General features: G+C 44.8%; 1 protein-coding gene and 1 pseudogene across 2 annotated transcripts; both read right to left on the bottom strand.

The window, feature by feature from the left end:
* Positions 1-1,225: 1,225 nt before the first annotated feature.
* LOC123596868 lies at positions 1,226-2,702 on the bottom strand (annotated as a pseudogene).
* Positions 2,703-5,179: 2,477 nt separating this feature from the next.
* NIFK (nucleolar protein interacting with the FHA domain of MKI67) lies at positions 5,180-17,550 on the bottom strand. 2 transcript variants are annotated; one of them, XM_045479462.1, is made up of 7 exons: positions 17,358-17,550; positions 16,285-16,422; positions 10,412-10,520; positions 8,552-8,763; positions 6,777-6,842; positions 6,581-6,652; positions 5,180-5,962 (listed from the first exon to the last, which is right to left on the bottom strand). In XM_045479462.1, exons 1-7 carry the CDS (start codon positions 17,460-17,462, stop codon positions 5,774-5,776), a joined length of 891 nt encoding a protein of 296 aa, XP_045335418.1. In that variant the 5' UTR covers positions 17,463-17,550; the 3' UTR covers positions 5,180-5,773. The 2 variants fall into 2 exon arrangements, with proteins under 2 accessions (XP_045335418.1, XP_045335417.1); XM_045479461.1 differs by lacking the exon at positions 17,358-17,550 and adding an exon at positions 17,044-17,172.
* Positions 17,551-17,926: the final 376 nt, after the last annotated feature.

Here is a 17,926-nt window from a genome sequence, read left to right as displayed (position 1 = left end):
TTGGGACAGAGAGAGACAGAGCATGAACGGGGGAGGGGCAGAGAGAGAGGGAGACACAGAATCGGAAACAGGCTCCAGGCTCTGAGCCGTCAGCCCAGAGCCCGACGCGGGGCTCGAACTCACGGACCGCGAGATCGTGACCTGGCTGAAGTCGGACGCTTAACCGACTGCGCCACCCAGGCGCCCCAAGGCTAATAGTTTTAAAAAGCATATTTTTTTAATTAAAAAAAAATTTTTTTTAGTGTTTTGATTTATTTTTGAGACAGAGAGAGACAGAGCATGAGCAGGGGAGGGGCAGAGAGAGAGGGAGACACAGAATCCGAAGCAGGCTCCAGGCTCTGAGCTGTCAGCACAGAGCCTGACGCAGGGCTCGAACTCACGGACGGTGAGATCATGACCTGAGCTGAAGTTGGACGCTCAGCCGACTGAGCCACCCAGGCGCCCCTAAAAAGCATATTTTATCTGGACACATTTATTTAGCGTCTACAAACACAGTTTAATTTCATCATTGGTAAATGGCTTTTCTTGCGTGGCTAACAAATAGGACACTTGGGAACTTTAGTTACTGCCTCCTTATTTTTTTAGACAAGAAATCATATCCTAAGATACTCCATTCAAAGTATTCTAACTCTCCTGGCTGTTGCTTTCCTGTGAGCCGGGGATATTGTAATAAATGTTTAGTGTGCCAATGTCAACACATTCTCTCCCTCTCTCTCTCTCTCTCTCTCTCTCTATATATATATATATATATAAACTCTAAAAAAACTCTGTAAACTCTAAAATATATATATATATATATATATATATATATATATATATATATTTTTTTTTAGAGAGAGTGTGCATGCACAAGTGGGGGAGGAACGGAGAGCCCAATGTAGGGCTTGAACTCACGAAGCGTGAGATCATGACCTGAGCCGAAGTCAGACCCTCAACTGACTGAGCCAGCCAGGTACCCCTGGATTCTTTGATAGTCAGATGTTTATTTAAAAATCTGATCTGTCAGGGTGCCCGGGTGGCTCAGTCAGTTAAGCGCCTGACTCTCGATTTTGGCTCAGGTCATGATCTCACGGTTCGTGGGATCGAGCTCTGCATCAAGCTCTGCGTCGGGCTCTGTGCTGACAGCACTGAACCTGCTTGGGATTCTCTCTCCCCTCTCTCTCTGCCCCTCTCAAAATAAATAAACTTAAAAAAATAATAATAAAATAAAATCTGATCCACCAACTTAGCGTTTTCTGCCAACTCAGGGTGCAGAAACCCTCCCAGGCTTTACCATCTTTTGCTTAGGTGCTGCTTTCGTGGGAACCTCAGCAGCCGCCGTTGCTGTCTACAGGTGCTTGCTTAGCCTTTTTTGCTTCCTTGGTAGCCCTGATGGCTTATTCTCGTTGAGCCTTCCTGACATCAGGTTTCTGACCCCTCTTGGCCATTTCACCAGCATGAGATGCACCAGTGATGGCCCTCTGGAATTGGACCGTACAAGCGGGTTCTTTTCTTTTGAATTTCTTCTGTCCCTTTTTGTGTTTCTTCTGTAAAGTCCAGTTTCTCTGCTGAGGATTCCTCTTGGAAAGGAATGCTGAGTTGCATTTTCATTAAGAAATTAGAAAACCTTCCCCTCAGTCCCGGCATAGGGCCTCCCATGTCTAGGGTAGATTTTGTATCCAGAGAAACTGACAGCTTGAACTTCGTGGCTGCAGCGGCCACGAGAAGGAAAGATGGTGAAGAGAAAAAAAGCACAGCCGGAGCATCACCGCACAGCAGGCACAATTCTGTGCCATCTAATTTGATAAGAAAATAATCCACTCTGCACGGTGAGCCTACGTGTGACATTCGAAGTCTGCTTTTCTTGTTTTGACCTGATGGGTACTAACTGGTAACAAAAACACATAAAATTCCTGGCATCCCAGTAACATGGGGCAAAGTACATTGAGCTGGGGCGCCTGGGTGGCTCAGTCGGTTAAGCATCTGACTCTTAGCTCAGCTCAGGATCTCACGGTTTGTGAGTTCAAGCCCCGCACTGGGTTTCTGATGGTGCAGAGCCTAGGATTGGCATTGTTTCCCCTTCTCTGTGCCCCTCTCCTCCTTGTGTGTGCATGCTCTCTCTCAAAATAAATAAACTTCAAAAAAGATATATATATGGTTGTGTTCCAACCAACCTTTACTTAGGAACGCTCAGCTTTGCACTTCATAGAATTTTCATCTGCTGTAACTTTGACTTTTTAAACCTTTAAAAATGTAAAATCACAACAGGCAGCATCTGACTTGGCCACGACACAGGATGCCCCATGACATAGTTCACTTTGGGCCGCGGGACTATTTCTGCCTCAAGTGTAAAATAATTGTGTGTGTGTGTGTGGTGTGTGCATACACACCCACTTCTGGGTTAAAGGATAGCAGCCATCTGCATCACAGCCACTGTATGGGAGGACAGCTGTCCTGGGTTCCCTAACCTGGGTCAGTCCTTGAACAAGAGACAGCCTTTGCAGTGGACAGTTGACTTTGGAATTCCTACCAGCACAGCTGATCTGAATTTCCATCTCATGCCACCAATCAGCCAGGGTTCCAGTTTCTGGAACATAATGATCAGTCGCCTTGGATGTGGTCACACAATATTGCAGATACTACCGGCAAAATACAGAAAGCCTCACTTTACACTGGTTTGCTCACTGGTCACCCCATTTTACGGCAAACATACAGTCTGTCATGTCTCTTGTTGAACCTAGTATGTGGATTGATTCTTCTTCCTTTAGCTTTTTGCTCACTATATAATAACACATACTTTTGCTTCCACATTATTTATTTATTTAAAAAAAAATTTTTTTTTTCAACGTTTATTTATTTTTGGGACAGAGAGAGACAGAGCATGAACGGGGGAGGGGCAGAGAGAGAGAGAGACACAGAATCGGAAACAGGCTCCAGGCTCTGAGCCATCAGCCCAGAGCCTGACGCGGGGCTCGAACTCACAGACCGCGAGATCGTGACCTGGCTGAAGTCGGACGCTTAACCGACTGCGCCACCCAGGCGCCCCTGCTTCCACATTATTTAAATGCTTATCTTCTCACTTTAAAAAACTACATTTTTACAGTCCTGGTCATACTGATTGTAGCTTTGAATTGTACCCTCTTGTTTGCTCCGTATTACTGCAAAATTTTATATTTTACTGCCTGAGAATTTCCATTCAATTCTCGTCTGTTTTTCTCACTACAAAACTTGAAAATCAAAACACCAGCTTGATGGATTTTCTTGAAGACCCTAATCTAGTCCACAGGAAGATATTCTTTAGAAGCACAGAATTTCTATTTCTTACAAAAAATACCCATGGCCACGACACGCTAGAGATGGAATCCTCCCCTCCCAGCTCCAGGGCACATTTAAAAAAATAATTTGCACATTAAATGATGATGAATGGTGCCAGCCTGAATGGGGTGGATGGGTGGCAGCATCTGTCACCTGGGATCTGGGAAGCATCCGGGAAGAAGGAAGCATCTGGGAAGAAGGAAGTATTCAACTCCTCTTGCAATGTACACGTGTGAGCTTCAGTGCATATGCCCGCTGGGAGGTGAAGGTGCAATGACGTGCTTCCCGGAGCTTTCCCAGGAGGGGAACCAGATGGACATCCAGATCCACAAGGCTGAGAAGTGGTTCAAAAAGGGGAGCAAGATGTTACGCATCAAATACGTATCGATGGGAATGCAAGCTGGTGCAGCCACTCTGGAAAACAGTATGGAGGTTCCTCAAAAAACTAAAACTGCCCTACGACCCAGCAATTGCACTACTAGGTATTTACCCAAGGGATACAGGTGTGCTGTTTCGAAGGGACACATGCACCCCCATGTTTATAGCGCCAAAGTATGGAAAGAGCCCAAATGTCCATTGATGGATGAATGGATAAAGAAGATGTGGTGTGTGTGTGTGTGTGTGTGTGTATATATATATAATGGAATATTACTTGGCAATCAAAAAGAATGAAATAATTTCCAATGACATGGATGGAACTAGAGGGTATTGTGCTAAGTGAAATTAGTCAGAAAAAGACAAAAATCATATGACTTCACTCATATGAGGACTTTAAGAGACAAAACATGAACACAAGGGAAGGGAAACAAAAACAATATAAAAACAGGGAGGGGGACAAAACAGAAGAGACTCATAAATATGGAGAACAAACTGAGGGTTACAGGAGGGGTTGTGGGAGGGGGGATGGGCTAAATGGGTAAGGGGCATTAAGGAATCTACTCCTGAAATCATTGTTGCACTACATGCTGATTTGGATGTAAATTTAAAAAAATAAAAAAGCAAAAATACTTGAGTGTATTCTAGGCCAGCTACCATTCCAGACGTAAAAACCTGCTCTTTGCATACACTTGAAACAAATCCTTATTTCCATTTTATGTCAGAACACCTAGCTCAGTGTCTCATTATTAAAGACTTAACAAATACTGGATGAAAAAATGTTTGGTGGCAACGGGCATTTTTAGCAAATCTGGATTAGCTAAACAAAAGCAAATTTCAAGAGTATCAGAAACCTTAAAATAGTTGAGAAGGCGAAAACCTACTAGTTTACTTCACGACACCCAGGTCCTTATGATGGAATACTAGTCAACCGTAAAAAAAAAATCTTGCCATTTGCAACAACATGGATGGAGCTGGAGTATTACACTAAGCAAAACGTCAGCCAGAGAAAGACAAATACCATGATTTCACTCACATGTGGAATTTAAGAAACAAAGAGAAAAAATGAAAAAAAAAAAGGCAAACCAAGAAATACTCTTTTTTAAAGAAAAATATTTATATTTGAGTGAGACAGAATCTGAAGCAGGCTCCTGGCTGTCGGCACAGAGCCCGATGCAGGGCTCGAACTCACACGCTGACATCGTGACCTGAGCTGAAGTTGGATGCTTCACCGACTGAGCCCCCCAGGAGCCCTGAAACAGACTCTTAACTATAGAGAACTGATGGTCCCCAGAGGGGAGGTGGGTGGGGGATGGGTGAAACTGCTGATGGGGATTGAGGAGGACACTTGTGATGAGTGCCGGGTGTTGTATGAAGTGTGTGTGTGTGTGGGGGGGGGGGGGGGGGGGGGGGTCACTGTACTGCACACCTGAAACCAATATAGCACTCTATGGTAACTACACTGGAATTTAAATAAGCACTTAAAAAGGAAAAGACACCCAAATCCCACTTGCATATAAATGAATTGTAGAAAAAGTTTATTTGCTGGTCACTGATTCTTGAGATACAGTTCCACATTGATGATACGAGCACAAAATGACAGTCATTAAACCTTGCTAGCCCCCCAAAGACTTAACTTGGTAAAAGCGGTCACGTACATATACTTGAAGGGCTTTCTCACTCTCCAAGTAATTTAACTTCCAGTTTCCATCACATGATGTTCAAGTGCTCTTATGGGTTAGCCGTGCACAGTCTAATAGAGAACCATGTAGACGGTCAAGCAAGATTCTGTATTCTTTATCTGATGGTAACAATAAAAGCTGCAGGAAGTGGGGACTTTTCTATCCAGGAAGAAAAACTAAAGACAGCTATGAAATGTGCAAAGAAAACTAGAGACCAGGACAAAGAGGCAGCGTGAGCCCAGCTACTGCACGCTGAAATGCCAGCAAGGGCAGGTAAGCCGGTTACTGACCGCTTTCCTTACTGACAGTTTGTCCTCCAAGAACCCTGTCAATGGTTGCATTTCACTGCACGTAGTTAAATACAAAGAATTAGCCCTCACAATAAAATCACATTTTTCAGAAGAAATATAATACATTTAGAATCACTGATTGCCTTTTCTTCGTCTTTTTTTCCTTGAGCGTGTAGGTGTTTGAGTCTGCTGTGTTTCTTCTTTTACACCAGGTACAGGCTGTTTGAAAACTATTTCGTTATCTTTATCGTCAACATTCATTTTAGCCACTTCCGATTTTCGCTTCTCCAAAAATGTTGGTGTGCAAACTGGTGTGGGGCCCTGGATTCAATGAGTAAAACATTGTAATAGAGAAATAAAGGAAGATATTAGGAATGACTTTACCACCCCCCCCCCCCCATACTCCTTGCCCTATATTTTTATAAGTTCCCCTGTGTTATTTTAGGCCTGTTTATACCTTTTGGTGATACAAGTGCACATAACACAGCCTAGGCCCTTACCAAAGTTAGTATCAAGCTCACAATTAACTGGAATAGAACGTGCCCCATTATAGGGTATTAGGGAGAAAACTAGTCTCACATTTGTAAAGATAGTAGCCTCATTTCTCCCTACTGACTCAGTCACTTTGCCGAAAAGGAAAACGGTGCCATACGCTCACAGTAACTTTTATTAAGCTCACTGCATCTGCTAAATCACCAGGATTTACTAAAACAATCACAAGGTTAAATTTGAAATTTTAATAAAGTGACAGCAGCATGGACTGCTTTTCCTCTTTTATCTTTTTAAAGTAATCTCTACACCCATCATGGGGCTAGAACTCACGACCCTGAGATTAAGAGTCACACGCTCCACCAACTGAGCCAGCCAGGTGCCCCTGCTTTTCCTCTTTCAAATCATTTCTATAATACCCCATTTCCAGAACAGTGAACACAATTTTACCTGGCTATCCACAGTCTGCTCAGGGGTGCCAGGAGTGCACGGAGCTTTTTTCTTCTTCTTCTTTGATAAGACCTTCAATAAATTTTAAGAGACTTCACCAATCTGCATATTTATCAGCGACAGTAGTCTTGAATATGTATTTCCCCATTTATCTTTCCCTTCTACCTGGCATATAACATGATAAAAAAAACTTTACCTGGCTATTTGTAGATTTCTGAAGACCAGTGTCTGAAGCACTTCTTTTTTTCTTTTTACATAAAACCTTAAATAAAGAAATGAACTGGCAATGTCACATATGTATGCCATTTACATGCTTAACTTACCATTAGATCCTTACACGCATAATCAGTAAATTCTCTCCAAATGACAAAGCATTTCAATTTAAAAACCAAAACCCATGATCTTAAGGCAAAACTGGGAGAGAGACCCTCACTAAGGAATGGGCACAGCTGTGGAGGCTGAAGTAGGGCCAAACCTGAAGTTGGCCATACAGAAACCCGAGTCAGATGTGAACCAGAGGAATGGTAACAACAAAAGCTACAGTTGGTTAAAGTCCGACTCTTGATATTGGCTTGGGTTGTGATGTCAACTGGGCTCCGCGTTGAGTGTGGAGCCTGCTTGGGATTCTCTCTCTCAAAACAAAACAAAAACAAAACAAACAAAAAATATATATATATACACACACAAATATATATATTAAAAAAAAAAAAAAAAAAAGAAATGTGAACTGGAAGAATGCGAAAAGGCGGGCCCCATCTTAGCCAAGTTCAGGATTGGGCAACGAAACAGAGCTGCTCTTGAAAAACCAGCAAACAGGCTACGGGAGAGGCATTTCTTGCAGGCCTGTTTTGCAGCTTCACTGTCCCAGCTCCCACACGGTTCCCACGAGCGCCAGGGCCCTGGGACAGTGACACGCTCTTTTAACACCTACTGCAAAAGTGTGTGTTTAGGATTCGAGCAAGAAGTGAACAGCCAGGAATTTGAAAATCCGTGCTGATGGGGCGCCTGGGTGGCGCAGTCGGTTAAGCGTCCGACTTCAGCCAGGTCACGATCTCGCGGTCCGTGAGTTCGAGCCCCGCGTCGGGCTCTGGGCTGATGGCTCAGAGCCTGGAGCCTGTTTCCGATTCTGTGTCTCCCTCTCTCTCTGCCCCTCCCCCGTTCATGCTCTGTCTCTCTCTGTCCCAAAAAAAAAAAAAAAAAAAAAAAGAAAAAAAAAAGAAAATCCGTGCTAACTCATTTTCATTAAGTTGTCTCGTATATTTCAACCCCTGGCTCATTTAATTCGCAGAACTGATGCTTATTGGTTAATTCCGATCTATATGTTAAGAAGAATATTTCTAATTCCAAAATCAGAATGGCAATAAGATCGTTGATTCACAGCCTTGATGTTTAAGGAGAGCATATAATAAACCAAACATTTCATTCTGAATGACATCTTCAATAGTTTTCTTTTTTTTTTTTTTTTCAACGTTCATTTATTTTTGGGACAGAGAGAGACAGAGCATGAACGAGGAAGGGGCAGAGAGAGAGGGAGACAGAATCGGAAACAGGCTCCAGGCTCTGAGCCATCAGCCCAGAGCCCGACGCGGGGCTCGAACTCACGGACCGCGAGATCGCGACCTGGCTGAAGTCGGACGCTTAACCAACTGCGCCACCCAGGCGCCCCTTCAATAGTTTTCTATAAGCATTATAGTTTTTGGTTAAACAGTGGTTTAACTTCAGTAACTTAAAAACAGATCGTAAAAATTTTGCAAATGACCTAATCCCTTTCAAGAGTTTCCTCTTCTGTATAATGGAAATAATGGGATCTGCGCTAACAAGCTTTTAGAAGAAACCTACAGTGCAAGGTTTCAAAAACTTAGACAAAGCCTCAACACTGGGCTAGACACTTTGTATAAAACCATAAACAGGCTATAATTATTGAGGAACAAAGCCCACCCCGTGAAAAACATTTTGTGAAAGAATATTTACCAGTGGAGGAAAATCATAATCAATTCCTTTTTTGGCTAATCTCTTCCTGAGTAACTTTTCTTTCTTTTTAAATCGCTCCTCCATCTGTAGCTTTTGAAGAAGTGTCCGATTCTGATTATACCGTTTCACTGCTGGATAGGATGGCTTTTTAAATGGAATATGCCACTCTCTGAAAAGTTCTTCATGTACCTTTTCAGGTGGTATAATATGACCTAGATGTAAGAGAAAGAAAGAAAAGTGTTTCCAAACCAACGGGACGGAGAGGTTTCAATGTTTTCGTCAAGATGATGGGTCTCCCATTTTCGAGAGCAAGAGTGAAAGAATACGGGGCGGGGGGGGAGCGCCTAAAGGAAAGGCACACAGCCAGCAATTATTGTTAAACACCAAGAACTAATCCAGGAACCAGGAATACGTGAGTGAACAAGAGGAGTCGTAGAAGGGCGTGTCGTGGTGGCATCAAGTCTGGGGGACGGGGGTCCTTAAAGCTCGCAGGATCTCAGACTGTGTGACCTGCCGTAGCAGAAAGATCCCGTTCAGCTCATCTCTGCGTACCTACCTCTCCAGGACTCAGCCAGCTTCCCCTGATCTCCATCTCTCTGCTTACGGGCCCTTTGCAGGCCGTGGCGGCACACCGGGACCGTTCGCAAAGGCAGGCCCAACCCTCGGCATCGACTCTCAACCAACGACAGGTGGGGAGTTGGTAAGTACCCCAGTTCCCTCGCCTGGGAGTTGGGGTAACTCGGTCTCCTCGTGCTACCCAGCAGGATGGAGCCCAGCCGCCTACGCACTACGGTGCTTGCCAGCTCACCCTCAGTGACTTCCTTCTCCCAGGACTTCTGTACTCCCTACAAGTATTCTCCTCGGCTCACCTCCAAAACACACTACTTCCACTCAAAAAAGAAAAAAAAAAGAGACAACGTGGCTAATCCTCCATCTGAACTCCTATCAGAGTTCAGAACCTCTCGTGTGATCTTTCGAAGTCAGACCCACACAGCACTGATCCTACACATGCCGTCCCGACATGTTTTCGGTCGCCTCTTGGGCCCATCTCCTCCCGGCAAGAGCCATGCTTTTTATGTGCGAAATGAATCCATGACCTCGACGAGGCTGCTGGGATTCTCTCTCCCAGCGATGGGAACCGAGGGAGAGTGACGCTGCCTGGGCAGGTCGTCAGCCGCGTGTGTGGCTCCGGCACCTGGGATGGTCACACAATCCACCATCAGCGCAGAGAAGCCAAAACTTAGACTCTGCCTCCAGAGGCACCGGGCTGTGGACAGGGGTGCTCTGCGAATACAGAGCTGGCAGCTCCACTTTCCGTGGGCCGCACTGAGCTGGCGTCACCCCCCTCTGCTCCTCTCTTGTGGAAGAGCCGTGGCCACCGTCGTCATTCGCAACTCTCAGGTGGGATTTCTTGCCTTTAACCTTATCCCATCTAGGACCCATTAATGGCTTCCCCTTGCCCTCAGGATATCTTCTCAACTCCCAGATTTACATGCCCGGCCTTCGGTAACCTGAGCTCCTCTCATCTCCTGGCTCCCCTCACACTCCTTCACAGGCAAATAAGTACCATCAGTCACCTCTCGCTTTGCATGTGCTGTCCCCTGGCGCACTCCCATTTAATCTTCAGGTTTCCACCTCAAGACCCTTCCTCGGGGGAGCCTTCCACGTCCCATGAGTGATCGGGCACCTGCCCTTCCATGCACTCCTAGTGACTCGTCCTACTTCCATCTCGGCACACACGGCTCTCACTCTAGCAGATTTTAAAATCCCAACTGGAAATCTGTCTAGAAAATGCACTTCTATCTCTGTACTTAAGTCCTTACAATGCATCCCCACAGAATGCGAGAGAAGAGCACTTACACTTCAAGAGTCTTTCACCAAAAAGGTAGTTGTTCATTGTTTCAGCAACTATCTTGGCAACATCTTCAGACGCAAACTCCACAAACGCGTAGCCTTTACTATTTCCAGTCTGCAATGGAACACCCACCACCAAAAGTAGAACGATCAAATTCTTACCAGTAGTGGAACTCTTAAAATGCCATTAATTGAAATAACGTACATAAGCCCCATTACCGAATAACATTACGACACCTTTAATTCTAACTTCAATGCACGGTGTGGGGACTGTTACGGGAAAAGAAAAAATCCAAAATAGTCTGAACTATCTTGGGTTGTTCCTGGGATTTCTTTTTGTATTTTTCATTTCATTTGCTTATTTTGAGAGCGAGTGAGCAAACGGGAAGGGCAGAGAGAGGGAGAGAGAGAATCTCAAGCAGGCTCCACACTGTGCCAAGCCCAACTCAGGACTTGAATCCGTGAAATGTGAGATCATGACCTGAGTTGAAACATGAGTCAGACGCTTGGACTGAGCCACCCACGCGCCCCTGAAGTATACCTGAGATTCTGATCACTGATAAATACACTACTAGTACAACTGGAATTTACTATATAAAGGAAATCTGGTAGGGCCCACAGTCCTTTACTCATCACCAGTTTCAACAGTAGTCACTTTATTTGTGTATTAACAATGCCCAGCAGAGGGGTGACTGGCTGGCTCAGTCTGTAGAACATGGGACTCTTGGTCTCAGGGCTGTAAGGTCTAGCCTCATGACCGCATGCTGGGAGTGGAGCCTACTCAAAACAAAAAACAAAACAACACAAAACAAAACAGGCGTCTGGGTGGCTCAGTCGGTTAAGCGTCTGACTCCTGATTTTGGCTCAGGTTAAGATCTCATGGTTTGTGGGTTCAAGTTCTGTGTTGGGCTCTGCACTGACGGTGCAGAACCTGCTTGGGATTCTCTCTCCAGCTCAAAATAAATAAATACTTAGGTTGTTTTTTTTTTTTCCCTTAAGTTTATTGATTTATTTCGAAGGTGGGGGGAGGGGGAAGAGAATCCCAAGCTGACTCTGCACTGTCAGTGTGCAGAGCCTGATCTGGGGCTCGAACTGTGAGACTGTGACCTGAGCCGAAATCAAGAGTCGGTCGGTTAACTGACTGAGCCACCCAGGCACCCCAAATAAGTTAACATTTAAAAAACAAAACAAAACCCAAAACAACACTCAGCAGATAGCGTCGTGCTTCACAAAGAAAGCAGGTAATATAATTTTCATTCTACACATAAGAACTGGGAAGACACTAACTCCTCAGTGTCACCAAGCTAAGCAATAAAATACTGTGTTCATTTTCGGGGCACCTGGGTGACTCCGCTGGCAGCCAGCTCTTGATCTGAGCTCAGGTCCTGACCTCAAGGTTGTGAGTTCAAGCCCCGTGTTGGACTCCACACCCAGCACGGCACCAAATAAATAAATAAACAAATAAATATTGTGTTCCTTTTCAAGTTTTCTAGTGACCGGTCGTCTTCATGACTGATGGTAAAGGGATGCTGCCAACATCTTCTGAAATGGACATCCTGGGTTCCTGCCCTCCACACAACATAGTGTATCTTCTCACTTGTCTTAATAACAAGAGCACGGGTTCTAGAGTCCAAATGCCCAAGTCTGGATCCTAGCTGTGACAGTTAGGCAAGTAATGTTAAGCCTCAGTGTTTCATTCTATTAAATGGGGAAAGAATAAGCACTCTCGCGGGGCTGCTATGAAGCAATAATCTGTAAGTGCTCCAGGGGATGTTAGTCAGGCACTTGAATGTTCTTTAGAGTGGCAGAGGATGCCATCCCCAAATATGCTACTCCGGCATAAGGATTATGTTGAGCTGAAGGCAACCGGGAAGTAGTGGATAATGAAAAAGCCCTTTGCCGTCCTCCATTTGCCTAAGAGCAGGACACGAATTTACAGGGTTCCGGCCAGAAAATGTAGGAGTGTAGGTGGAAGCCAATCTTTCTTCCCTTACGGCTCCAATTATCAGTAACGATAACTGTTTCACAATTTTGCATTAAACGTATCTTTGGCTACAGATCAACATTGGTGACGAAATTAAGGAAATGAGCAGGAGGCTCGTTTGTAACACAGCGGTGCCGCTAACTAGCAGCTCTGGGTGCGTCGGCTGTCAGTTACCTGCAGCAAGATTGTGGTAAAACTTTGTATGTCTGAAAATCCCTTATAATACCACCTCTTTTTTTTTTAAGTTTATTTAAAAAAAAAAATTTTTTTTTAATGTTTTACTTATTTTTGAGACAGAGAGAGACAGAGCATGAACAGGGGAGGGGCAAAGAGAGAGGGAGACACAGAATCCGAAACAGGCTCCAGGCTCTGAACTGTCAGCACAGAGCCCGACGCGGGGATTGAACTCACGGACCGTGAGATCATGACCTGAGCCGAAGTCCGACGCTTAACCGACCAAGCCACCCAGGCGCCCCTGTTTGTTTATTTATTAAGAGGAAGGGAGGGAAGGTGGGTGTAAGCAGGGGAGGGGCAGAGACACAATCCCAAGCAGACTCCACACCATCAGCCCAGAACCCTATGCGGGGCTTGATCCCACAAACAGAGAGATCATGATATGCACAGAGGTGCGCTGGATGCTTAACTGACTGAGCCATCCAGGTGCCCCCTATAATCCCAACTCTTAAAAAGGAGGGGGAAGATGGTGGAGTGGAAGACACACACTGATTCCAACTTACTGTACCACATTGTAAACAGGCATAAACCTTCTGAAAAGTGACTCGAAAATACATGTCAAGTGTCTAAAAAAAAGAAACAAGTAAAAAAACAAAAAAAGCCAGGGGCACCTGGTGGGCTCAGTTGGTAGAGCATGTGACTCCTGATCTTAGGGTTGTAAGTTTGAGCCCCACATTGGGTGTAGAAATTACTTACAAATAAAATCTGTAGGGGCGCCTAGGTGGTTCAGTCGTTAAGTGTCTGACTCTTGATTTTGGCTCAGGTCATGATCTCCTGGTTTGTGGGATTGAGCCCTGTGTTGGGCTCTGCTCTGACAGCATGGAGCCTGCTTGAGATTGAGATTCTTTCACCTTCTCCCATCCTTCCTTTCTCCCTCTGTCTCTCCCCTGCTTACCTGTGAGCTCTCAAAATAAACTAAAAAAAAAAAAAAAAAAAAAAAAAAAAAGCGCCAAGCTTTTACCTAGTGGTATCAGAATGTTGGAAGTACTATGCAAACAGTCAAAATTGGGGTGAGTGGGGAAGGTGGCAGCTTTATTATGCAACAATGCTGAAAATGGTACATTTTAGTGCATCTCCTTAAGGAGCAAGCTTTCTAAAAGAAAACTGACCTGAACTCTTCTTCAAAAAAGCCAATATCAAGAAAAGCAAAACAAGCCAAAAGGGCAAGAAGACTGTTCTAGATATGCTAAAGAGCTAGAACCAAACACAATGCATGAACCTTGATTGGATTTCAGAATGGGTAGGGGAAGAATAATCTTCTGATTATTAACTGAAAAAATTGAGCTAAAGAATAAAATATAAACTTGAAACAAATATGACATGTAGGTTCATTCATACATGAACATGTAGTAAAAACTTAAACACACATAAAGGGGTTCCTGGTGCTAGCTTAGTAGGTTATGTGTCTGGCTCTTGGTTTCAGTTCAGGTCATGATCTCATGGTGGCGGGACTGAGCCCCACGGAGGGCTCTGTGCTGAGCATAGAGCCTGATTGGGATTCTCTCTTGCTCTCAAAAAAAAAAAAAAAGAGTAATGAAAAGAACTGGATTCATGAATAGTAATTCCTTGGACTTGGGAAGAAAATGAAAAGGATTGGGGAAGGGTACAAAAGGGGACCTCAAGTCTACCTATAATTTTTTTTTTAATTGTTTTTAAACGTTTATTTATTTTTGAGACAGAGACAGAGCATGAATGGGGGAGGGTCAGAGAGAGGGAGACACAGAATCCGAAACAGGCTCCAGGCTCTGAGCAGTCAGCACAGAGCCTGACACGGGGCTCGAACTCACGGACCGTAAGATCATGACCTGAGCCGAAGTCGGGCGCTTAACCGACTGGGCCACCCAGGCGCCCCTATAATTTATTTCTTAAAGAACAAAGATCTGAAACAAGTATGAGATCAAGCTGACACCTGATGAAAGTAAATGGTGGATCACTGAATAGTCATCAAATATGCCAGCAGACTTTAGGATGTTTAAAATACCTCACCCACATAATACACAACCATTACAAAGAGGCAAATGGAAAAACAAGGGGAGGAATACAGACAAAATGTTATTTTGCTTAGGATGGGAGACACTAGGGCATTTTAAGGTTAAAATCCTCTTTAATGTCGAGATGTTGCTTTGACAACAAAAAACTTCGGATCTGTGCTTTTATGACAATCAGCAGATGACAGGTGCATCTCTCTCCCCTCACACAAATCGAATATAAAATTTAACTTTGATAAAATGTGGAAAAAGTGTATCAAGAAAAAATAGATTCCAACAGTGAGAGGTCTATGGTTATAACCCAAAGCGGATGTGTGCAGGGAAGAAAATACAGTGGCCGCTCCTCTATTAGGAAAACAAAGCATATAAACTTTTTCTTTACTAGAAGGGAGGTACAATATAACAGCAACATTTATAAAGGATTTATTGCCGGTATCAGTCAGTGTTCTAAAACTTTACATTCATTACCTTGTTTAATTTTTCATCATATTCTTCTAGGAGGTGGATGCTATTTTATTTTATTCACATTTTACAGACAAGAAAATTGAAGCATGGAGAAATTACATAACTGGTCCAAGGTCATACAATGAGTGACCTGTACAACCAGGGTTCAAACCTAGGTGGTCTGGCTTCAGTGTCCTTATACTTAATTACTCAGTATATAGCCCTTTGCTATCATAGGGATGCCTGTGCCAGAGGCTAATACAAGACATTCGTACTTGAGGCACCTGGGTGGCTCAGTTGTTTGCATGTCTGACTTTGACTCAGGTCATGATCAGGTGTGTGAGCTCGAGCCCCACATTGGGCTCACTGCTGTCAGCAAAGAGCCCACCCCGGATCCTCTGTTCCCCTTTTTCTGCCCCTCCCCCACTTGTGCTCTGTCTCTCTCTCTCAAAATAAACATTAAAAATAAATATTCTCGGGGCGCCTGGGTGGTTCAGTCAGGTGAGTGCCTGACTTCGGCTCAGGCCATGATCTCACAGCTCGTGAGTTTGAGCCCCGTGTCGGGCTCTGTGCTGACAGCTCAGAGCCTGGAGTCTGCTTCAGATTCTGTGTCTCCCTCTCTCTCTGCCCCTAACCCACTCGCATTCTGTCTCTGTCTCTCTCAAAAATAAATCAACATTAAATAAATAAACAAACAAACAAATATTTTTGGGGTGGCTGGGTGGCTCAGTCAGTTGAGTGTCTGACTTCAGCCTAGTTCATGATCTTGCTTGTCCTAAGTTCAAGCCCCGAATCAGGCTCTGTGCTGACGGCTCAGAGCCTAGAGCCTGCTTCGAATTCTGTGTCTCCCTCTCTCTCTCTGCCCCTCGTCTGCTCATGTCCTATCTCTCAAAAATAAACATTAAAAAAAATTTTTTTTTAAATATTAAAAAAAAAGATATTCATACTTGCTCTTCAAACTGAAGTTCATGTACCCGTGGCCTAGTAACCATAGAATAAATAGGATTCATTTATCAGGATTATCAATTTAAATTGAGAATTTGGAGCAATTTAAAAAAAATAGCAAAACAAACATTTACATAAATACTGATCGTGCCTTTGACTGTTGCAGGTTCTAAATCTTACCCTCCCCTTTCTGATACGAACTGTGATAAACAATAGTATATGAACGTGCACTGTAAAGTGTCATAACTTACTTACTTGTAAGATATAAAACGATCTAATCTTACCCGTTTACTTCTGGACAGTCTGAATCTCGTAACAGTGCCAAACTGGGAGAAATATGCTCGGATCTGGGTTTCGTAAAGTGCTGGAGGTAAGTGGCCCACATAGATTACTCCAGGAGTAAGTTTTTCTTTCTCCTTTCGCTGAAGACGTAAAGACCAGGTAAACAAAACTTTTAATTAAAAAAAATCACATTGCAACACAACTTCAAGACTGCTGGCTTTCAGTCGAAGACAAAAGACTTGCCCTGCATTTCCAATGACAGAGTAATTAAAAACTTTGGTGTTTAACGTCTACCTCCCCAAGAGGGCAGCGGTCAAGTGGTAGAGAGTCTTAGCCTCCAGTATTGCAGCACCCAGTGCCCTGTAAACGTTCAGTAAGTATATGCTGAATCGATGGATAAGCAATATTTGCACACATCATTTTAAATCTTCTGGCCAAACTCCACACAAACATACCCTTCAATTTTGCTTGCAGTTCACCGTTTACTCACACCCACTGAACAATTTGAAGACACTGACTTTCACGATCCCGAACAACCTTCTAGCACCTCAGTCATGCCCTTGCTTTCTAGAAGCAAGAACTTCCAATTTTGCCAAATGTGTGTTTTATGCTTAAAAGCAAGGCAAATACAACTTGATGTCACGGGCCCTAGTCAGCCAATGAAACTCGGCAAACACTGTCTTTTAAGAACTCCAAAATCACCAACTGGGCAAACATAACTCTCAAATTCGGGGGCAAGGCGGAGGCGTGACAGCTCTGACCTGGGGTTGATTCCATTCCCAACAGCTAGCTCTCTCCCCTGGCATCACCCCGATTACCTCCCGCGTATTTCCATAGGAGACCCCTAAGGCCTACACGGCCAAACTCCATCTCTCGATCGGCATACCCCTTCCGGTCTCGGGGAGGCCTTGGCCTCCAAGCTCGTTAAGGCCGGCGGGCCACCCCGAGAGACGCTGGCGCGAGGAAGGCGAGGAGCGCGGGGGCAGGGAACCGCACGGGCTTCCGCGCTGTCCCGGAGACCCCCAGACCCGGCTTGCCGCCTCCCCTCTCAGTTCGGCCCGCGGTGGCTGCTCACCTGGGTTGCGCGCCGGCGAGACTGCGCCACCTCCTTCCGAAACTTGGCCTCCTCCTGCGGGTTCAGCGACAGGAACGGCTTAGCCGGGCCTGCAAACACCGCCATGACGACAGCTTCCAAGCCGAAGAACTCCACGCGGCGGCCCCGGAAACGCCGAGCCTTCAGGTCCTCCAAAGCGGAAGTGGAGGCAGGAGACCTGCGCGGCGAGGCGAGGGGGGCGGGGCATAAAGCGCGGGATGGGGCGGAGCCGGGAGGGGCTCGAGCGAACACGGGCGCCCACTGCTGGCCGGGCCGCGCTTGGCCTTGCTCGCTTTCCGGCCACCTGTCTAAAATGGCAGACGCTAACTTGTTCCCGTCTACGTTGCGGCCAACCAATTTCAAACAGAGGTTCGAGCCCCACGTTGGGTGTAGATTCCTTAAAAATAAAATCTTTAAAAACAAATAAAACACAACCAAGTAAATTTGAAGATCTAAACCGCTTTATTAAATGACTCATGAATCAGGCAGCATCCTATCTACCAAGTAGAAACGAACTCCATGGAGCTGCAGAAAAGGAAAGGTTTTTAAAG

Source organism: Leopardus geoffroyi, chromosome C1 (assembly GCF_018350155.1).
Source record: "Leopardus geoffroyi isolate Oge1 chromosome C1, O.geoffroyi_Oge1_pat1.0, whole genome shotgun sequence".
Lineage (NCBI taxonomy): Eukaryota > Metazoa > Chordata > Mammalia > Carnivora > Felidae > Leopardus > Leopardus geoffroyi.
This window is presented reverse-complemented; position numbering and strand designations above follow the sequence as displayed.